Source organism: Lontra canadensis, unplaced genomic scaffold (genome assembly GCF_010015895.1).
Source record: "Lontra canadensis isolate GAN:19392208 unplaced genomic scaffold, GSC_riverotter_1.0 scaffold3, whole genome shotgun sequence".
In the NCBI taxonomy this organism is placed as follows: domain Eukaryota; kingdom Metazoa; phylum Chordata; class Mammalia; order Carnivora; family Mustelidae; genus Lontra; species Lontra canadensis.
The window spans coordinates 53,513,543-53,536,276 of NW_022630997.1; the positions used below are offsets into that span (position 1 = coordinate 53,513,543).

Here is a 22,734-nt window from a genome sequence, read left to right on the forward strand (position 1 = left end):
TTGCAAATAGATTCGAAGTCAGATTTGAAAGCCAAGATGAGCAACTCCTTTTTCTGATTATTACCTCTGACCAAGGCCTAAGAATCCACTCAGACAAATAGCTTTCATAACCTACCTAAAAATAGGCTAGTTCATAAATTTTCTAAACTATTCTTCCCTGCTGTGAGCAGCCCTTGATCTCAGACTATAAAACTTAGCAAACTCTGGCATGCTCTAATGTTAGTTTTATAAGTTACTGAAAACCTCTATAAATTTAGCATCATTTCTCAAATCTGGATAGTTTTCTCATTCTGAATGCTTCAACATTTAGGTCACAAATTGAAATACCAGCAGAAAAAAACTCATCTTTAGGCAGGTTGAACAGTTACCAGTTGGCAAGAAACTGACAAAATTCAAACATTCAGAGCATCAGAACACTTCAAAGCTTTATGAACTTTGAACGTAGCACACTTTCCTAAACTTTAGTGGTTCCAACTACAGGAAAACCAGACTCTAACGTTTGAGAGGATTTAAACTAACTCAAAATTTTTGCAATTCCTGACATCAATACTAGATTTATAGTTTTACTACGGTAACAAATAGCTGTCAGTGAGACCTATAAACATATACAGAATTATTATATTTAAATTCATATAGAACAATATTTACATTTTTAAGTTACACTTTTGAAATCAGAAGATGAAGTACAGCTTAAGTTTACAACAAAGAAAAGAAAAATACACAAAACAAAAACAGACAAAGTTAACAGTAAAAATACAACTATCTGTTCTTGATAGGTGAAAACTCTTTGTCAGAAAGCTACATCTTCTTAATCTGATTGTCCAAATCATTAAAATAAGGATGATTCAGTGCCATTTTGCCAGAAATTCGTTTGGCAGGATCATAGACTAACATTTTCTGGGTGGGGGGGGGAGGGGGAGATAAAAAGAAAAAAAAGGTTTTTATTTATTTAAGAAATGAACCATAAAAAAATTTCCATAAAGCCTTAATTTTTCTACAAATAAGCCATAGCTAATAATGTTAATAAAAAACTACTAAATGAACATTTCCATCAGTTCAATACCAAACCACATAAATGCCTCATCCTCCGTACTTCACCCTCTAGCTCTAAAATAACCTATTCCTTAAATTATGGATATCTCAATAACCTTTCTGCTACAAATTATGCTTTAAGACACAAGCATTCAGAGATAGCTTTAAAACCAGGACATAAATTTAAGAAAGATATCTAGTTAATTATATGTACTTTGAGAATTAAATGGCCATCTGAGTTATTTACAACATTCTTGAAATGGCGGCAATTAACTCTAGTGGTTTCTAATATAGCTTCCAGCAAGTTCCAAACAAAAACAAAACTAGAGCACAATGTGTTATAAAGATAGTTAAAATGAGTCAGTAAATGAATTACAGTCAGACAATCTAGTATTAAAGTTTTAATTCACACATCACCAGAAAGACTGCATATTGTTTAATATTGATCTTAAATTTTATCTTAAACATCAATCTTAAAGAAAACCAAATCAATAAGCAGACTAGATATACTTTTAGTATCTAGTAACCCCTTGAGCTCTTATCATGTATCAAGCACTATATTAAGTGGCTGGCACATCCAATGTTACTTAATCCTCACAACAAATGCTAAGTACTGGTCCCATTTTACAATGAGGACACTGAGGCTCAGAGGTTAAGTAACTTGCCACAAGTTCTTACAACTAAGGAGTTTAAATTTGAAATCAAGTCTGAGGATTTACAGCAGTGGTTCTCATCTGGGTGAGACTTGGCCTATCAGGGGACATTTGACAGTGTCTGGAGACATTTTGGGTTGTCACAACTGAGAGGAATATGATCCTGTACCTATGGGGCAGAGGACTGGGATGCTGTTAAATGTCTTGCAATGTACAGGACAGCCCCTACTCTCAAAACATGATCCAGTCCAAGAGGTCAATACCAGCTAGACTAAGGAACCATGATTTACAGTGTTTGATTTTTGTTTCGTTGACTGAAGTGAAAGTCTTTGTGTTCAAGAATTATAGATGTTAAACAAGACAGACTGGGCCCAGGATACAGAAGACTTTCTAAGTCAAATCAACAACACTGATATATAACATATCTCAATGACAGATAAAGGACTTTGGACTTCAAGTATTTGGAAATCTGAGCTGAATTTGGTGGAATAATGATTTATAAATTCTGAAAGGAGCCCAAAAACCAATTAGAAGTTTTATAGGATAATAGAGCAATATATTCTTTTGTTCAGTAACCTACCCAAACCTTTTCTTTTATAATTACATTAGCAGAGATTAAAAAAATTAGTTCCGTCTAAAAGCTTAATATTTAACTACTGTTCTAAAACAATTTTCTTAAAGCAGGCCTACCTAGGACAATTTATACTCTATCCTAATAGATTTTTTTTATCTTGCTTTTAAAGAAAACAACTGTTAGTTGGGAATGGCAATGTAGTAAAGGGGAAAGATTTTTAAGAACTATGTTATTCCTTCTCCTCTCTTTCTGATGTACAAATGAGGCACAAAGTGAGAAATTATAGTTCATGCAGTAAAAGGCTTTAATACCTAAAAATATCAAGCAATAAGGAAAACACCTATGTCTCAGATAAACTAGAAAGTAGTAAACACAGAGACAAAAAGTTAGAAAGGAAGGCCACTATGAACCAGCTACTTAAAAACAATAAAGAAGTATTAACCCTGCATTTTCCTTCACAGAGCATCTATAGCTACCGCAGATTAAAAAAAAAAAATCAAACAAAAAACTAATGCTAAAACCTCCTCTCAAAACCACTCATGTTTCTTGGTATCTAAAATGGAGCTAGTAATACTATAAATATAACAGGCATAATAGTTATATGCCTAGCTCAATATATATTGGTTTTCTATCTCCCAGGTAAAGGAAATGAATTGAGTACATTCAGAATCAATGAGGTTGAAGTCAGTATAAATTGTCTCCTTACCGAGAGCAGATCCAAGCCATTTTCATCCAAGTTTTTAACATGGGATGCCAGACTTCCTGGTTTCCACTTGGGAAATGTATTCTTATAGTCCTGTAAAGATTCCACTTCTGGCCACACTTCATTATTGGGAGTACCCAAAGCTCTAAAAGGGTAGAGCAAAACTATTAAATTATTAGTTTAAGTGTAACTATAATCTTAATATTACTTACATGTTGCCTCTATTATTATTTCACTTGAAATTTTAAAGTTCTTAAAAAGATAAAAATACCTGAAAATTCTGAAGAGTTGATCAATTTCTGAATCCCCGTGGAAAAGTGGTTTTTTGGTTGCTAATTCTGCAAATATGGTGCCTATACTCCAAATGTCAACTGGAGTCGAGTAGCGAGCTGACCCCAGCAATACTTCCGGAGATCTGTACCAGAGTGTTACCACCTATTACAGAGCAAATTTTTACACTGAATAAACGTAGTGCATATTTATGCATAAATATGCTTAAATACAAACATATTTCAGTAGCACTGTCCTTTAGAAGGTCCCATGGTTGCCTCTGATAATACTGTTTGAAAGTCAATTAACAATACACAAGATAATAAATGGAAGATAAATATTTCATTTGTAAGTTCTAGTCATGAGGGGGTTAAGGAAAAAACAAAACAAACAAACATCAGATAAAAGCACACAAGCTCTTTTCTTGCTTTTAAATCATTAAAGTGCAAGAATCAAAATAGTCATGACAACAATCACTTTTAAAAAAAAGCCACTGAAAACAGATTTGGTCATGACACTGTACAACGCATGTACATATACTGCTCACATGCTAAGAACATGAATAAGTAAATAACAATTTATTAGTGGTCTAGAGGCTGATCTACTATTTTAGTATCTATAAATTATCACGATGGTAAAAATACCATCTCTAAGTTAATGAGATCAGCAGTATCTATTTAAGCCAATGGGAACCAAATAATCTTTACTTTTTTATAAAGCCATGGGAAAAATGATGAAAAGAAGCCAATACATCTGACCAAATAAACAATGTTGTAAGTTCTCATCTGGAGATAGTCTTTGGGCTCAGGGATAGACAACGCCATAGAAAACCATCAACCAGAAGTCCTTTACTATAGAAGTCAACACTCCCTTTTCCCTCTGGAAGTAACAAATGAAATGCCAAGTCATCTGTAGAACATGGACAAAACTTGATTATATTTAGTAGTTTCTAAATATATACGAAACAGTAACCCATAAGCAACAAAACCTCTCTTTTACAAATTTTATTGTGTACCAATCAGGAGACAGAAACCACATGGTGATTTGCTTGGGGAAAGTTTACTAAGAAGGATTATTAAATAATAGGGGGTTAGGAAAAGAGAATAATTAATAAGGAATAAGTCTTAAAACTGTAGCAAGGAAAACCCCTTACTTCCGTAGTCCCTCTCCTGCCCCTTCTACTGCCATCACACCTGCTGGCAAAGAAAAAAATATTTAAAGGTCTCCGTTAGATTTTCACACAGCATGAAATGAAGAATGAGTTTGGAATTGAGAGGCATTAAATTCATGCTAGCAGGACGGAAGTCTTTCTTACTGGGTGTTTCTTGACTCAATGAACAAATACAGAAAACAAACCAGCAATCACACATATTCAAAAGCACCAAAACACACTAGTCTACATACCTCATGTGTGTATACTCTAATAGGTATTCCAAAAGCTCTGGCAAGGCCAAAATCAGCCAGTTTAATTGTTCCTTTGTCATCAATCAATAGATTTTGAGGTTTTAAGTCTCTGTGCAGAACTCTTCTGGAGTGGCAAAACACAATCCCTTGTAGGATTTGGTACAAATAACTCTGGAAGAAGGAAATAAGTCAGAAACTTAACAGTCCCACACAATGATTTTCTAACTAATCTTGATGCGTTTGTCTCTAAGATATAAGAAATTATAATGCAGGGAAATAATTTAACTGCCACAAAAACTTTCAGGCATTTGAGACTAACAAGCAGCATTTGGGGGTGGGAAGCCCATTGATATACAGTATCATGTTGGTATACCCGAGACAAAGATATTTTCCTTATGGATACATCCATATCCATATGAACTCATTTAGTCTTCTATTATTTTTTTCTCCCCAATTCTGAATTCCTAAGTTCTGTACAGTTTTTTTTATTTTATTTTAAAGATTTTACTTATTTATTTGAGAGAGAGAGAAAGAGACAGAGCACAAGTGGAGGGGGAGGGGCAGGTGGAGAGGGAGAAGCAGACTCCCCACCGAGCAGGCAGCTGGACAGAGGGCTCAATCCTAGGACCCTGAGATCATGACCTGAGCCACAGGCAGATGCTTAACCTACTGAGCCACCCAGCGGGCCCAGACTGTTTATAAACTTTTGTCTATATACTTATAGTAACTTTTTATTTTGAATAAGGTTGGTCCATTTCTATTTCTTATTATTATATATTAATTTCGTCTTTGGAAACATTGGTTACAGATTCTAAAAGAAATGACAAATATGATACTGATTATATATTTAAATAAAGGCAATTATCATAACATGCAACTTAGTAGTTCAGAGAAAAATATCATACAAGATAGGTGTTGCCAAGACAATGTAATTGTCATTTGAAGTAACATGGGTATTACAGAAATATAAGGTATACATAGTATTGACTTATGAAGCTCCAAATTATAAAATAATACATAAAATCAACTGTTAGAACAACAACAACAAAAAAGACTATGTATTAACTGGGGCATCTGGCTGGCCCAGTCAGAACAGGGTGCGACTCTTGATCTCGATCTTGGGGTTTGAGCCCCACATTGGATGTACAGATTATTTAAATAATACTATTTTAAAAAAGAATTATGTATAGGCTTATAAATAGCCAAAAATGAAAAATTATTAGATGAGATACAAAGTACACTTTTTTCACATAAGAGACTGAAAAATATTTACAAGATTGATAGAAGTAGGTGCTAAAAAAATAACTGTCATATACCATGATGAGTAAACTGCTACTATTGTTTGGAAGGCAATTGGCATTATCAAGATTTTAAATGTAAATAAACATCTTCAAACCGCTGATTAAAATTATAAGAATTTATTCTAGGGCACCTAGGTGACTCTTGGTTGCACCTCAGGTCAAGATCTCAGGGTTGTGAGACTTAGCCCCAAATCCAGCTCTGCGTACAGCAGAGTCTGCTTGTCCCTTTCCCTCTGCTCTTCCCCACCACTCTCATGCACTCGCTGATACTCTCTCTCTTAAATAAATAAAATCTAAAAAAAAAAAAAAAAAAAAAAAAGAATTTATTCTTTAAGGATTCACTGGGGCATGGTTCATGAGAGCACGAATCACGGAGCTGGAAAACAACTTCAATGTCTATCAGTATGGAATTGGTTTAAATAATTAGATCAGGGACACCTGGGTGACTCAGTTCGTTAAGCGTCTGCCTCTGGTTCAGGGCTCAGGTCATGATCTCAGGATCCTGGGTTTGAGCCATGCCTTGGGGTGTCTGCTCAATAGGAGTCTGTTTCTCCCTCTCCCCGTGCCCCTACCCCAAGCTCGTGCTCACTCTCAAATAAATAAATTAATTAAATATTTAAAAATAAATAAATAAATAATTAGATCAAGTATTTAGACAGGCAAACCTATATGTGGAAGGTCTCACAGAAAAAAGGTTTTACAACAGTGTGTTTATATACACAAAGGTAACATACAAGTATCTATAAGACTACTAAAAAACTAATCATTGGCTACCTAACCCTGAGGACTGGTTCGGTACTGGTAGAGTTAAAGACACATCTACTTTATATAGACTTCAATGCTTTTAAAAAAATTATACATTTATAATTTAACTGAAATATAATATCAATAATAAATTAAACATTCAAAACCAGAATAAAATAAAACCACTTCCTGTCATTACCCTACCAAGCTTTTGTTACATTGTTTTACACATATCTGACTGCCAAATAAAGACCAAAATATCCTAGTTTCCAACAATGGAATACATACTTAATGGTTTTTGGTTTTTTTTTAAAGATTTATTTATTAACTTGTTAGAGAGAGAGAGAGAGAGAGCATGAGCACAGACAGACAGAGTGGTAGGCAGAGGCAGAGGGAGAAGCAGGCTCCCCGCCGAGCAAGGAGCCCGATGTGGGACTCGATCCCAGGACGCTGGGATCATGACCTGAGCCGAAGGCAGCCGCTTAACCAACTGAGCCACCCAGGCGTCCCATACTTAATGGTTTTATGTTATCCCAGGCACTACTTTTCACTTTATAACAAGAAGCACTATCTAATAATAAAAGGGGTAACTTTAATCTATAGACTATGGGAGAAAAACAAAATATTCTTTTCCTCCTCATTCTACTAACATTTTTTCTAAGCCTATTCCCCAAAATACAGAACTTCGATGCAATAGACCCTTAACATTTAGTGGATACATACTAATACAATTAAGTAAGATAAGTACTAATGCATTTAGTACGTGGATAAATACTAACAAAATTAAATAAGCTTCTTACCTTAACAAGTGAAGAATCCATGAACTGACCAGGAGGGATGGAATCTAAGTATTTCTTAAGATCCATGGAAAGGAATTCAAAAATGAGATATAACCTGGAATCCTGCATAAGCACATCTTGAAGACTAGAGAATAAAATACTCATGTGAAAAAAAAATCTACCACTTTTGACCTCTCATAAAATAAAACTTCCATAAATTAAAAAATGGCGATCATAAAAAGTGGGACTATAAGAAATTTTCTGTAACAAAAAATACATACTGTTTTGGGAAAGAAAAGATGGCAGCTTCCCTAGTAGTGAAAACCTCAGTACTAAAATAGAATTTAGGAAAGGAAATTCAGGGCAGCAAATGAAAATTAAGTCGTATTATGCTGAAGGTGCTAACAAACCACTTACATATCAAAAGAACATTTCTTTAAAAAAAAAAAAAAGACATTTAGAACATTTCTATGTTGACTACTTGTTGCACAGAGCTTGTCTTTTCAGTGGAGTAAATTATAGGAATAAATATTAAAATTTACTAGGAACCCGTAACAGTAGCTATCTCCAGCCCCAGAAAAATGCAATTAAATCCTAACTTGGATTATTAGGAAACAAACCCCTCAAACACTAGTCCAAATACTTAGAGAAAGAAAAAAAAATCTTTTTCTTTTTCATCTGACCTAGCTACCCAACTGTGATTAAGGGGTCTTCAAGGACCAGAGCTCAGATTGGTGTAGGTGATAAAGGTCTGTGAAAAAGGATTTCCTTTTCTCCCTTGCCCAGTTTACCTTGATTTTCCAGCCCCCAATACTAATCTCTTATTACCAAGCTCCTCTAACTCTGTTCCTGCTTTAAATCTATTCTTCCTATGCCTGGCACTCCAACTTCACAAAAATAATAGAGTTCTATTCCGCTCAGCAAAGTTAGACCAGATATTAAGCAAATGTAAAAATTTCCACATTGAAATTCACATTTGAAATAGTATGCGGAAAATGGTTTAAATTCAGATATACCATACCTGACTATATTTGGATGACGAAGTTCTTTTAATAGAGAAATTTCCCGAATTGCAGTACTAGGAACCCCTTCCTCTTCACTTTCTAGTCTGATTTTCTTCATGGCTACCACTTGACCTGTAGTTTTGTGTCTACCCTTATACACAACTCCATAGGTACCTGAAATAGACAAAGTAAATGTCTACTATATGACACCCTCCACAAACTAAGATTTCAAAAAAGGACTGAATCCCATGAAGTGTCACGTGATAGAAATGTCTACTGTGACCAGATAGGAAGTGTCTTACTCAAAATTATACCCTCATCACTTCCAAAAAGAAATTGAGGGTAACTACAACCTATGATGTCTATAGAAATAAAATTCATGTAGTTGTCACAATTCTCCCATACATTTAAATTACCAGTAATTTCCCAGCACATTTTAGAGAAGAAAATGATGGCTCCTTTGCCAATTGGAATTTATCTTCTTTCAAATATTCAACCCAACAATAAAGCAGGCATAAAATATAGGGTGAAGATGATTTGGGCTGAAGAATTATTAACAGGAGCCACTGTGACACTTTCAGAAAACTGTACAGAGTGCTTTATGCATTTCAAATAGTCAATCCTCATCTAGGAAAATCATGGGGCTAAAATATTTTACTATCTGGTAAATCTATTAAAGTTCAAAATATCTATTTATAGTATAAAAGTCTCACACCCATTTGGAAGTTAACAGGAACATGGATTCTGATATATAAGCTTCAGATAATGAGCAACAATGTCAACAGAAGGGATCATGGGCAGGAGGAGGGTGGATACAGAGAACAGAAGCAGCAATATTAAGGGAGATGAACTAGTCAATTTAAAAAGTTCATGTACAGGGTGCCTGGGTGGCTTAGTTGGTTAAGGTCTGCCTGAGACTCAGGTCATGATCCCAGGACCCTGACAGCAAGCCCCCCATAGGGCTCCTTGATCAGCAGGAAGCCTGCTTTTCCTTCTGCCTGCCACTCCCCTTGCTTGTATGCTTGCTTGTGGCCCCCATCTCTAGACAAATAAATAAATAAATAAATCTTAAATTTTTAAAAAAATTCATAAACAGGACACACTTAGTCCCCAGATAGGTGCTCTTTTAACGGTGGTTGGAAGGGTGCCTGGCTGGCTCAGTAGGCAGAGCATGACCTTGATCTCAGGGTCAGGAGGTTAATTAAGCCCCATGTTGGGTGTGGAGCCTACTTAAAAAAATAAATAAAATCTTAAATAAACAAATACATAAAATTTTTAAATTCAGTTTGGAAAATATAGGAAGATCTTGAACCTCCTGACTCTATATAAAATTTTGAATAACCTGCTATTTTTCTGTAACAATGGTTTAACTTTAGAAGTGATTAGAGTGCATTTTTCTAAGGAGACCCATTCTAAAGCTTTTATCAGTTTCTCTGAAGGTAGCAGTATTTCAAAAAAGGCTAAGAACTACTATCAAATTATCTCCTGGCTTAATTAGAATATTAAGGATGGTTTGGTGATGTTAAATAAACTTGGTTCTAAGTTTGTTTTAAACAGAGAAATTCTATACAATTGTGTCTTCCTAAATACTGGTATCATTTTAAAGACATAAATGACCTAAGAGCCATTTTACATTATTTTGATTAAATTTGGATTAGGGGCACCTGGGTGGCTCAGTGGGTTGAGCCTCTGCCTTCGGCTCAGGTCATGATCTCAGGGTCCTGGGATCGAGCCCCACATATGGCTCTCTGCTCAGTGGGAAGCCTGCTTCCGCCTCTCTCTCTGACTGCCTCTCTGCCTACTTGTGATCTCTGTCAAATAAATAAAGTCTTAAAAAAACAAACAAACAAACAAACAAACAAACAAACAAACACAAAAGTAGGTAAGTCAGTAGCACAATTACCGGGCACACTGTTAAAGCAAACTCAAGATTCATCAACTGCATAATGTAGTCTAATCAGTTAACTAATTTTTCCCCCTACTATTCCTCTCTCCTTCAAGTGTACAATCTCATCTGGGCCTAAAATTTACTCATAACAATAAACTAACTTATACCTAACACTTAGTATTTATTCAATTTTAGACATCACAAGTGCTGTCTCTTTTCTGACTCTTTGAACCATTATCACTCATAACTACTAGGATAGAGCTCTAGTTAAACAAAGCAGAATGATTCTACTGGTTAAGCACTAAAAATTATTTATGAAATGCATAGTATATACTCTGAAATAAACTACACATTATTATTTTTTTAAGATTTTATTTATTTATTTGACAGAGAGAAAGCACAAGCAGGGAGAGCAGCAGGAGAGGGAGAAGGAGAAGCAGTTCCCACTGAGCAGGGAGCCTGATGCGGGGCTCTATGCCAGGACCCTCGGATCATGACCTGAGCCAAAGGCAGATGTTTAACCAACTGAGCCACCCAACTGTCTTGAACTACACTTTATTAAGTTTAAACAATAATAATGTTAGCTATGGTCATGTTCTGGAGACTCTGAATGTTAAGCACAAAAACTTAAATCAAATGTTTATTGAGTGAATAAAGGCCAAGTTAGGTCCTCCATCATAGATATAGGTACTCTCTATGATCGAAAAAGACGTTTTCTTAAGACAGAATGTAACACTCAGATATTTGTAATTTAGAAGAAACCAGAGAACACCTTTGTAATAACTGAAACAAGAAAAGTCTAGATGTATTTAAGAAATGAATCAGGTTGTGGGGCACCTGGGTGGCTCAGTGGGTTAAAGCCTCTGCCTTCGGCTCAGGTCATGATCCCAGGGTCCTGGGATCAAGCCCCACATCGGGTCTTTGCTCCGTAGGGAGCCTGCTTCCTCCTCTCTCTCTGCCTGCCTCTCTGCCTACTTGTGATCTCTGTCTGTCAAGTAAATAAATAAAATCTTAAAAAAAAAAAAAAAAAAAAAAGAAAGAAATGAATCAGGTTGTCAAAAAACTCAAGTATCAAGGTGGAAAAGTCAGGAGGACTATTCTTTTTTTTTTTTTATTAATTTTATTTTTTATAAACATATATTTTTATCCCCAGGGGTAACAGGTCTGTGAATCGCCAGGTTTACATACTTCACAGCACTCACCATAGCACATACCCTCCCCAATGTCCATAACCCCACCCCCCCAATCCCCCTCCCCCCATCAACCCTCAGTTTGTTTTGTGAGATTAAGAGTCACTTATGGTTTGTCTCCCTCCCAATCCCCTCTTGTTTCATTTACTCTTCTCCTACCCTCTTAACCCCCCATGTTGCATCTCCTCTCCCTCATATCAGGGAGATCATGATAGTTGTCTTTCTCCGATTGACTTATTTCGCTAAGCATGATACCCTCTAGTTCCATCCACGCAGGAGGACTATTCTTAATTAGAAAAAGGTTAAGGAGATATTAGTCACCAAATGCAATGCATGACATTGGCTAGTTCTCAAGAAGATACATGCAGAAGTATTTTGAAGTAAAGCACATCACTACAACTTACTTTACATGGGTCAAAAGAAAAACAAAATGCTAAACACACACACACACACACACACACACACACACACAGATAATAAAGCAAATGTGACATAATTAACATCTTGGTAAAAAGTATTATAGGTCGGGCACCTGGGTGGCTCAGTGGGTTAAGCCGCTGCCTTCGGCTCAGGTCATGATCTCAGGGTCCTGGGATCGAGTCTCGCATCGGGCTCTCTGCTCAGCAGGGAGCCTGCTTCCCTCTCTCTCTCTCTGCCTGCCTCTCTGTCTACTTGTGATCTCTCTCTGTCAAATCAATAAATAAAATCTTTAAAAAAAAAAAAGTATTATAGGTTCATTGAATTTATCTTTCAACTTAGCTGTTTGGAAATAATCCAAATAAAGTTGAGGGAAAGAAATTTAACTTTTCAAATTGGTATTTTAATGCTAGAATTTGACCAGGTATCTGGCAAATCAAAAGAAAATACTGTGTGAAAGGCCTTAATTATTCACACAATTTATTTTTTCAAAAACAATGTTCACCACAAAATTCAAAACAGCCAGGCACTGGAGTAGTCAAGACAATACAAGCCAGAAAAAAGAAACAGAGGAAAACAGATAATGTTACCATCAAACATATGAATATCTCCCGTGGTGCTAGACACTACTGCCAAGCCCTGTTCAAACACTTATGAACAAGACAAAATACCAAACTTCAGAAAGCTTACATACAGTGTAGTAAAGAAAAAGGATATTAAGGATAACAAAAAGGGAACTATAAAATGCACTTGGACTAGAACAATGAGATGAAAGTGAAGGCAGCAGAGTGGTTAACAAGGTGACAGAGCACCCATTGCCAAAAGCCCAAGGATCAACAAATAGGGAATATGAAAGGAAATTGTGTAGTAGAACAGGAGTCTTTTAACTCCAGGAAGTAAGACCACATTTGAAATTATACTCTTTACTGATTGATTTCAACTAGAGTACTTTTCTCAAGAGTCAAATCTGTTGTCTCTTGCATGTTTGGAGTTCAGAGTTTTAAAGAAAAACACACTGAGGGCGCTTGGGTGGCTCAGTTGGCTTAGCGACTGCCTTTGGCTCAGGTCATGATCCTGGAGTCCCAGAATCAAGTTCCAGCATCAGGCTCCCAGCTCCACGGGGAGTCTGCTTCTCCCTCTGACCTTCTCCCCTCTCATGCTCTCTTTCTCACTCTCTCTCTCTCAAATGGATAAATAAAATCTTTAAAAAAAAAAAAAAAGTCGGGGCGCCTGGGTGGCTCAGTGGGTTAAAGCCTCTACCTTCGGCTCAGGTCGTGATCCCAGGGTCCTGGGATCGAGCCCCACATTGGGCTCTCTGCTTGGCTGGGAGCCTGCTTCCCTTCCTCTCTCTCTGCCTGCCTCTCTGCCTACCTGTGATCTCTGTCAAATAAATAAATAAAATAAAATCTTTTTAAAAAATAAATAAATAAAAATTAAATAAATAAATAAATAAATAAAAGTCACTATAGTGGAATGATTAAAATAAATGTTTAAAAAAAGAGAGAGAGAAACACATTTACGCTGTAAGAATAACTTTTTATTCCAAACTAAAAATCAGCACTCATTTAATTCTCTGGGGATTAAGAAAAACTCAAAGCAGAAGACAGTAGATTTGTAAATCAAACTTATTTTCAACTCAGAAACAAAATTAGCTTAGATGAGCGGGTTTAATAGAGTATTTTTTGGAAAAAAAAAAGTCATATATTTGTAAGTTAAGAAAAAGAACAGATCCCTAAACCAATCATCACCTAAACTTATCATTACTATCTTACTAAATTCTTTCCAGTACTCCACCCCTGGACTTTTAGTAGTATTCCTTATACAAGCATGGTTTGGGAACACACTAAAAATATACTAGTCAGAAATGCCCCTCAAACAGAACCTACATATATTGGACTCTAATAGCAAATTACTTTGTACAAGTTGTACCATTTGTTCCTAGAGTGTACAATATAAATACCAACTCTTATATAGAAACTTAGATATTCTGTTGGGGAAAAAAAGGCAAAGGGATATTTTTACTCTTCCACTTATGCCATATAAACATTTAAAAATTTTAAGTACTCTGAAAGGAAATGAATGATCATATACAAGAGTTACTGGTTTTAGATTTGCTTAAACATGTACACATGACAGGTCACTTAAATCTAGGGAAACTTAATAAAAATTTATTTAAATTAGTTTAATAGTCTCTTGTACTAGTTCACAAAGTTTAGGTAAAAATACTGCTCTTAAAAATAATTGTATGAAACTAAAAATACACTATTTTTTTTTTAAAGATTTTATTTATTTATGTGAGAGAGAGAGACAGAGAGAGCAAGCGAGCATGAAAGGGAAGGTCAGAGGGAGAAGCAGAGTCCTTGCTAAGCAGGGAGCCTGATGCGGGACTCGATCCCGGGACTCCAGGATCATGACCTGAGCTGAAGACAGTGGCTTAACCAACTGAGCCACCCAGGGACCCTAAAAGTACACTATAAAACTTAACATAATTCTACTGCCCTAACCTCTCCCCACCAACACACATACAAGATTATCAATAGTCTTCTCAAAATATAAATACTGTTAAGTGTTTAGTATTTTTAAAAATGTAAGATTATTAGGGGGATGGAGAGGGTTGGCAGTGAATCATATCAGAATAATTTCAATTTTCTTAAAATCTGAACATTTTTGTTACCATATAAAGAACATATAATTAATGCGTATTAGCACAGGATACCTTAAAGATTGGATTTTAATAAATATTTACATGTTTTCATGTCCCAGACTTATAGCATTACTAAATTATTTTTTAAAAGCTTTTTTTTATTACGAAAACCACTCACCTTCTCCAATTTTCTCTATTTTGGTATAATCTTCCATAGTTAATCAGCAGACTTGGTAGATCCTAAAATGAGAGGAAAAGCTGATTTGATCTCATGCCACTAACTCAAAAGGTGGTTTTAAGTTTTTAATGAGATACAATACATAAAGCATTTTCCAGTGTCTAGTGCAGTATTAATTTTCCTTAAGTATTAGTTATGTTAAAACAACATTTACAAAGGAAAGAACTTCTGCAATAAGATTTTTCTACCTTTCTTAGCTCTTAAAACATTGGATTTGTATATCTTAGCCAATGTAACATTTAGCTTCTTCCAATCAAATTAACTCTCAAATTCAGCTATCAATTCTTCTATCCTTCCCAAACAAAACCCAGAAGTATGTTTTATGTAACACTTCTAAGGAGTACCAATGTGTGTCAGTTATACCCAAACATTTCTACAAATAATGTTATTTGACTGAATTTGTACTTTATGATTTCTTTTTGAAAATTCAAAAGGAAAAAATTTTAAAGACACAAATGGAGAGCTAATGTAGACACACTGCTCAACCATTAGCCAAGATTGCTCAAATATCAGTTGAAATGCTGACAATAAGACATTTCAAGACTTCCTCAGCTGAGAAGTGTGCCAATGAAACGGAACTTCAGAAGCCCAAAGCATAATTACCTTGATTTTCTGACACACTAATCACTGATAAGATCATATATAAAGGTCACTCTGAGTAATTGACACTTAGTTCATTCTTCACAATCATTCCAGAAGTAGAGACAAATCTTTTTAAATGAACAAAATTGCACTACACTGGCTATACGTGCCAATCTTAAATATTTTTTTAATTTTACAAAATGGCAACAATTAGAATAATCTATTTAATATCGATTTTTTTCCTACAATATCCAGATTTAATATGCCTAAAGAACAATAAAATTGTTGAGCTCTACAATATCCAGATTTTTACAATATCCATACTATTGACAATATCCAGATTCTACAATATCCATTTAAAATGCCCAAAGAACAATAAAATTGTTGAGCTCTACAATATCCAGATTTTTACAATAAGCAGATTATTTACAATACTCGGATTCTACAATATCCAGATTTAATATGCCTCATTTAATATGTTGAGCTCACTTTTAACAATAACTTAATTTCCAAGCTGGGTTTCATTACCCTCTCTCCATTTTCCTGTTCTAACAATTCAAAATAAAGGATGCAGCTTTAAAATGTCTTTTGAATGCCTTCTGGGGCTCTGTACTACCAGCAGCAGGATGTAAAACACCAATAGCTTCATCTCCTAACCAGAGACCTTCAGGTCTTTAAAGGAAGCAAGACGTGCACCTTGGTAACCCTAGTACTAAACAAAAATTAAGGGGTACTCCAACACACATATCTCTCGGCATTTCTTAGCTTTCTACCTTGGGCCAACTGCATAGTGTATAACAGCTACCAAGCGCCAAGTAAAAACAAACAAATCCAGATTCCCTCTGGTTTTATCCTTGGCCAAGCGTTCTTAAAAGCTCTGGGAGCACAAGGACCTTGGGCACGGAGGGAAGCCCGAGAAGGCCCACAAGTTGGTTCATCCGATCGGTGTTCCGGGACGACCTGGCTTTGGGAACTGGCGCGGGTACCTGGCCCAAGTGCGCTCTGGCTTTCCGCCGCCACGGAGGCTAGAGCAGGGCGCACGCGGGACAGGCCGGAGCCTCAGGGCCTAGAACGGAGCCTGGCAATCCGCGTCGTCGAACCAATACAAGGGTTTTCCTCAGCCAGGCCAGCGGCCTCTTCGCAAGATCTGTCGACCGCGACCCCAGACTGCAACTCCGAGGCCAGGGCAGACCCTGCCCTCCCCACAGTACGCCCGCGGGATCTGGGCTCCCGCGAGCCTTCCTGGAAAGGCGGGCTCCGGCGTCGCTCACACGCCCAGGCCCCGGGGCCCGAGTGAAGGCGCGGCCTAGCCTCCAGAGGCCCGGCCTGGCCCCGCGCAGACCCCTGCTGCCCAGCCCGGCCTCCTAACACCACCCGGTTCCTCAATACTTCTTCTCCGGGGCCTCCGAGCCGGCCCCGCCGAGCAGACGCCCCGTAGGCATGACCCTGACCTCAGCAACTCTACCCGGCTTATTATCCCGCGACGAAAGCGGCGGCGGCTACCACGTCGGCGTCGCTCTGGCCTTAACTTCCAAGACCCAGCTTTGAAGCTAAGTGCGAGCTGTTTCAAACTCACCGCGCTAAAGGGCCCGGGACCCACCAATCAGATAGTCCGTAGACTTTCAAAGGAGCCAATCGGAGCCCAGCGACGCTTGGGGCTGGGCTTCCCGGGTAGCTAAAGCGCGAAAGAGAGTGGAAACGGCGGCTGGAGAAAAAGCAGGAGGGCGGGCGCCAACTGAGTCTGAGCGCAGGCGCTTTCTTTCATCGCAGGACAACGTCGTCCTACTGTTTCTGCTCGTCGGAAATCTACTGTTCCTCCTAGGTCGGGATATCCCCCCTCCTCCACCCCGGCCAGTATTGGCACAATTAGAACTTACTGCACTCAATCTCATCACAACAGTGATACTACATTGACATTCAAATTCCATTATTTTCACTTTTAATACTTAAAACTACTGTATATTTATGTTTTTCTCTAAGTGGGTGATTTTCCCGCTCTGCCAAAGGAGCACATTTCACAAGTATACACATATATTTTTACCTTACTTTTTAAAATTTTTAACGTTTTATTTGAAATTCTATTTATTTAAAAATTAAAAACAAAATTTTACATTTTTTAGTTTTAAATCACTTTCACATCAGAATTTTAGTTGTTTTTTAAAAACGCAAAAATTCCCAATTCCATGAGAGGAAGAAAAAGAGATCTAAATTATACTTTAAATAATACAGTATCGGGCGCCTGGGTGGCTCAGTGGGTTGAGCCGCTGCCTTCGGCTCGGGTCATGATCTCAGGGTCCTGGGATCGAGTCCCGCATCGGGCTCTCTGCTCAGCAGGGAGCCTGCTTCTCTCTCTCTCTCTCTCTCTGCCTGCCTCTCTGTCTACTTGTGATCTCTCTCTGTCAAATAAATAAATAAAATCTTTAAAACAAAAATAAATAAATAAATAAATAATACAGTATCAAAAACTCTCTCTCTCTCTCTCTCATTGCCTCCACCATAACCTTAGAGAGATGTCTGTTCTTGAACATCATTCTTTAAGTATCTAAGAAAATAAGAGTGAAATAGAAGTGGTGGTAAGAAGAGTCCCCTAATAAGGGCTTGTCTTTTCACTATCTTAATGGGATGTAGGACAAGGACTGATTACCATGAACGTTGCAAAATACATATTAGAAGACCCAGATTAGGTGCTCACTTGGGCAGCACAATTGGTGAAATTGGAATGATACAGAGATTAGCCTGGTCCTTATGCAGGGGTGACATAAATTGGTGAAACGTTCCATATTAAAAAAAAAAAAATGACCCAGATTAGGATAAAGAATGGAGCTGGTATATCACATGTATTTAAGTGTTTAGTACCTTCTTACACAGTGAGTAGCATCTGTCATCTGAAACTATTTGTGGCACAAACACATGGCCTTAACAATTTTATGCTCCTAGGTGACAGAACATTTGGGATTCGCATTGGAGGTAGGGGGTTCTGAAATCTCTAGTTGGACCTAAGGACAAAACTTACTTTTAAAACCTCCAGTTCCCATTTTATTTTTATTATTTTTTAAAGATTTTATTTACTTATTTGACACAGAGAGAGAGAGATCACAGGTAGGCAGAGAGGCAGGCAGAGACAGAGGGAGAAAGAGGCTCCCTGCCAAGCAGAGAGCCCGACGTGGGGCTCGATTCCAGGACCCTGAGACCATGACCTGCAGTGGCTTAACCCACTGAGCCATCCAGGCGCCCCCACAGTTCACATTTTAAGTGAAAACTGACTGCTCCAAAGAAGTGCTCTAGGGAAGAAGGCTGTTCTCTGCCAGCTCAGGGTACTGATTTTAATGAGTACATATATATCTCTCCAGGAGGCATTCATTTTATAGCATCTAAAAACAGCTAGTAAATCATTATACCCATTTTACATTTTACATTCAACATAAAGAAGACCACTAACTTCCACAGCTGTGATGCTAGATTTTTCAATTTATCTCAATTATCTTTGTTTTTAAACTTTCAGGGGTTTTTATAAGTTCATGCTACTATCTTCCCAAATACAGTTTTTTAATTCTTTGGGCCAACTTGAATTTAGTGTCTCTAAAGTACTTTATAGACACAAAATTAATCAGATACAATTCTGATCTGTAGGTGATGGGGGCAGGAGAACACATGATACTTAGGATTTTATTCTGGCATTTACATTGTAACTTATGCTGTAAAGTGAAATGAGAACATAGGGGGCAAATTACAAATTCGAACAAACATTGGAGAAAGAATTGTGGGGTGTGGTTTCCAAACAGAGGAAATTCCATGAGGTAAGCATTTAAAGTCTGCCCAAAACATGCAGGGTGCCGCCATTGTAGGGTGTGGGGCATGTGCAGGTGCACTGCCATTGTGGGGAGTAGTGTGTCCCCCAGTGTTAAGCAACAAAGAGTTTGGAACAAGAATCTTAAAGAGTCCTAAGGGGTTGCACAGGAGAGGTGTAGAACTATTTTAAAACTATTCTCTAAGTGCTATGAAAAATCAACGGAGGACGAGAGGATGGAAAGGCACGTGCTACAAAAAATGTTATATTTATATTTTGGTAAGCTCCATTTAGAAAAAAAAAAAGAGTGGGTGTCACTGCAAACAAGTTTGCTTCATTATATAGCCTTCACTATGGGATTAGTGCTCTTATTAGAAGAAAAACTAGAGAACAGGGTCACTCTCTCTCCTCCTTGTGAGGACACAGCAGGAAGGTGCCATGTATAAACTTGAAGCCTCACCAGACCTCACCATGTGGGCTCCTTGGTCTCAGACTTCCAGCCTCCAGAATTGTGAGGAAATACATTTCTGATGTATAAGTCACCCATTTTGTGCTATTTTGTTATGACAGCCCAGGCAGACTAAAACAGGTATTTTTTCAGATAAAAAGGTTAAGAAACACTTGTCTGTAAACACATAAAATAGCCTAGAAGGAAATGCTACAAATAATAGTGTGCCTGGAGGAAGAGTGCCTGGGGCACAGAGGTGGGGAGGGAGACTGTTGTATCTTTTGAAGTGTTCACTGTGTGAATATATTACCTAGCGTAAAAATGGATGGGTGGATGGATGGATGGATGGATGAGGCCAAAGACTCTTTTCTGTTACTGGATAAAATTCTTGGAAGTTGCTGCAAAATTTACTCAAAAGGAGAAGACTGATCTCCCTTGACATAATTCAGAAAGTAAAGTGGTTGAAAAAAGCAAGACATGAAGTTCCAAGATCTTTTCATCACAGCTGAAAATATGGAACTATCTCGGCTGTTCCTGAGTTAGGCATTTTTGAATTATAAAAGTAAGGTGGTTTTTTTTGTAAAATGTTCAAACAATTCCATAATAAAAGTCTGTCATATATAATCTCTAAGCTCCCATCCTCATTCCTCCAACTAAAGAGACAGAAAGAGAAATCACGGGTAAGCTTTTGGCATCCATACTTTAAATCCACATGTGTCAACTTATCTCAATCTTTCACTGGAAATTTGAGAACTGAGGATGGGGTAGAGAGGAGAAATTCATTCATCAACCAATGAGGATCAAAGACAACAGGTGAACAGATATGTGTCTTCCCGTATAGGTGCAAAGCAAATGTTTACAGTGCAGTAAGTGAGGCTGTTCTGTGCAGAACATGCTGGTTACTAGTAGCTGTGAGTGTGGTGGAGGGCAGAGCAGTCAGGCAAGGCTTCACAGCAGAGGCAAATTCTAAACTCAGTCCCGAGGAATGAAGAATTTGCCAAGCAGACACATGCATGAGGAGAGATTTCTAGTCCACTGAGAAGAAATAATAAGGCATCTTTGATGGACTGAAATTAATTCAGTATTCCTGGAACATAAATGGAGTTTAGGGGGGCTAGAGAAAGGATCAAAGAAATGATGTTATGCAGTAAGGCAATACCCATGCCTGAGAAGGCCTTTCAGGGTCCTCGCAAAGGATTTGGATGAAGGGTGGAATTGGGAAAAAAAAAAAAAAGTTGTAGTGGGTGACGTAGTCAGATGTGGGGTTAGGAGGGAAAAGTCAACTGAAGAGGAGATCTGAGGAGGGACAATGAGGTAGCATCAGAGCCAGGAGACCAGTGGAGGGCTCTGCTTCTATCCCAGCAGAGGCCGAACTGGGGGAGTGGTAGTCAGTTTGAAGAGGAGGAAATGATGATGAGTTCAAACTATAAGGTCTGAGGCGTGGATTTGGTGTGTGACTAAGGGAGAAAGCGTCATCAGGGATGACTAGGATATATGTTTGACAGTGGATGGATGCCACTACACTTCTGGAGAGAAACTGAGGGATACTTATGGTTGGAGGGGGAGGGTAGGGGGGGAGGTGTTGGGGGGAGTGCTGATTTGGGCATGTTGATTATGAGGTGCCAATATAATATCCATGTGTCCTCAGATGGACAAAAGCAGATGTAGGATCCACGAGGCCTGAAGTATCTACCATTTGGGGGCCGTTTTAAAGTAAAAGGATGCTGGATTTGGTGTGATAGGGAATATATTTTGAGAATAAGAAATTGTAAAATTACAAAATTTTAAAAGTTGAAAAGTACCATAAAATCACAAAATTCATAGAAAATTCTATTTTTATTAATTGTCTGACATATCCTTATAATGCTTTTTGTCCTACATTTCTGGGGAGCAACAACTTTTGGAATCCATATTCTAAACGCTTATTCATCCTTCCAACTGGCAAATTCTTTATCTTTGTCTCGTTATATGAAACACAATTTTGTAATATTTACTATGAAGAGAAAAAAGATAATTCAGTCTTCCCTTTAACATGGTTAATCCGAATTGGCTTTTTATGATTAATTATTCCAAAAAAGTTTTTATGACTTCTTACCCCCTTATTGATAACATCATGTAGATTGTTTAGACTTTCTATCAAATTTGAGAAAATATTTATCAAGTTTCTTTCACATATGAGCTGCTTTTAAGACTGGTCTAAGCTTATACCTTACAAACACAGGTATTATGCTAAATTCTTATTTGCATGATTCTAAAGTTTCCAGATTCCAAAGATTTTCTGATGCATTTATCGTTGTTCATGCTGTGTTAATAAGTGCATTCCTGACACAAGAGAATTTCGGTTTTGGATGAGGTAATGATAAGCATTTTACACATCTGCTAATTGGAAGAATTTCCCACAGGTTAGCTTCTCCTCTATTACCCACTTACTTCCAGTTCAGATAAGACCTCAGACCCTACACCTTCATTTTCATATGCCAGGAGCATTCACAGAATGGGTAGAAGGAGTATTTCCAGGAGCTGTTGCTATATTAGGACTGCTGGCAATGACTTGGAAGCGTTGGGGATGAATAACTAGATACCACTAATCCTCAACTAAATGTATCCTCAGCTCAACTTCCCCTGAGCTGAATCCCCCACTATGTTCTGGTCCTGCCAGTACCACTGGGCAGATGGGGAAGTTTGACTAGTGGGGAGTTGAACTGGAAAGAAACAACCACCTTAAAGACCTGTGGCTAACCTACCCTAGTGTATGTATTTATCAAAAACCTATGATTATGGGAACACCCCTGTCAGAGCCCAGGAAGGGGCCTGTGCTAAGTAAGGCAGGATCTTGACACTTCAGCTTCATGAGATTCATGGTAAGTCTAAGTGTTAAACTGTAGATGATTTTAAACATAATCGGGGCCAGGAGAAGTGAGCAGCACTGCCGAGATGATCAGGGTTCTTGTTTTAGTTGAATCTCTGAGGTGTTTTTGATAATCTTTTATGGACTTCTTCGATTTTATGACAATACTCTTTATGCCTAAAATAGGCCCTTCTGCTAGAACTAAAAATTGAGAGGGAGAAGTAGTTC

The 22,734-nt window shown here is 37.6% G+C and overlaps 1 protein-coding gene and 1 non-coding gene across 4 annotated transcripts; one reads left to right on the plus strand and one right to left on the minus strand.

Annotated features, from left to right (window-relative positions):
* Positions 1-408: 408 nt before the first annotated feature.
* CDK1 (cyclin dependent kinase 1) lies at positions 409-17,018 on the minus strand. Of its 3 annotated transcripts, none has more exons than XM_032842392.1 (8): positions 17,000-17,018; positions 14,782-14,843; positions 8,482-8,638; positions 7,482-7,605; positions 4,637-4,807; positions 3,234-3,397; positions 2,966-3,107; positions 409-897 (listed from the first exon to the last, which is right to left on the minus strand). In XM_032842392.1, exons 2-8 carry the CDS (start codon positions 14,816-14,818, stop codon positions 799-801), a joined length of 894 nt encoding a protein of 297 aa, XP_032698283.1. In that variant the 5' UTR covers positions 14,819-14,843; positions 17,000-17,018; the 3' UTR covers positions 409-798. The 3 variants fall into 3 exon arrangements, with proteins under 3 accessions (XP_032698283.1, XP_032698282.1, XP_032698275.1); XM_032842391.1 differs by lacking the exon at positions 17,000-17,018 and adding an exon at positions 16,889-16,992; XM_032842384.1 differs by lacking the exon at positions 17,000-17,018 and adding an exon at positions 16,875-16,992.
* Positions 17,019-18,107: 1,089 nt separating this feature from the next.
* Positions 18,108-18,209, plus strand: LOC116858446. Its single transcript, XR_004380916.1, has one exon. It is a non-coding gene; the product is annotated as a U6 spliceosomal RNA (small nuclear RNA).
* The last annotated feature ends 4,525 nt before the right edge of the window (positions 18,210-22,734 follow it).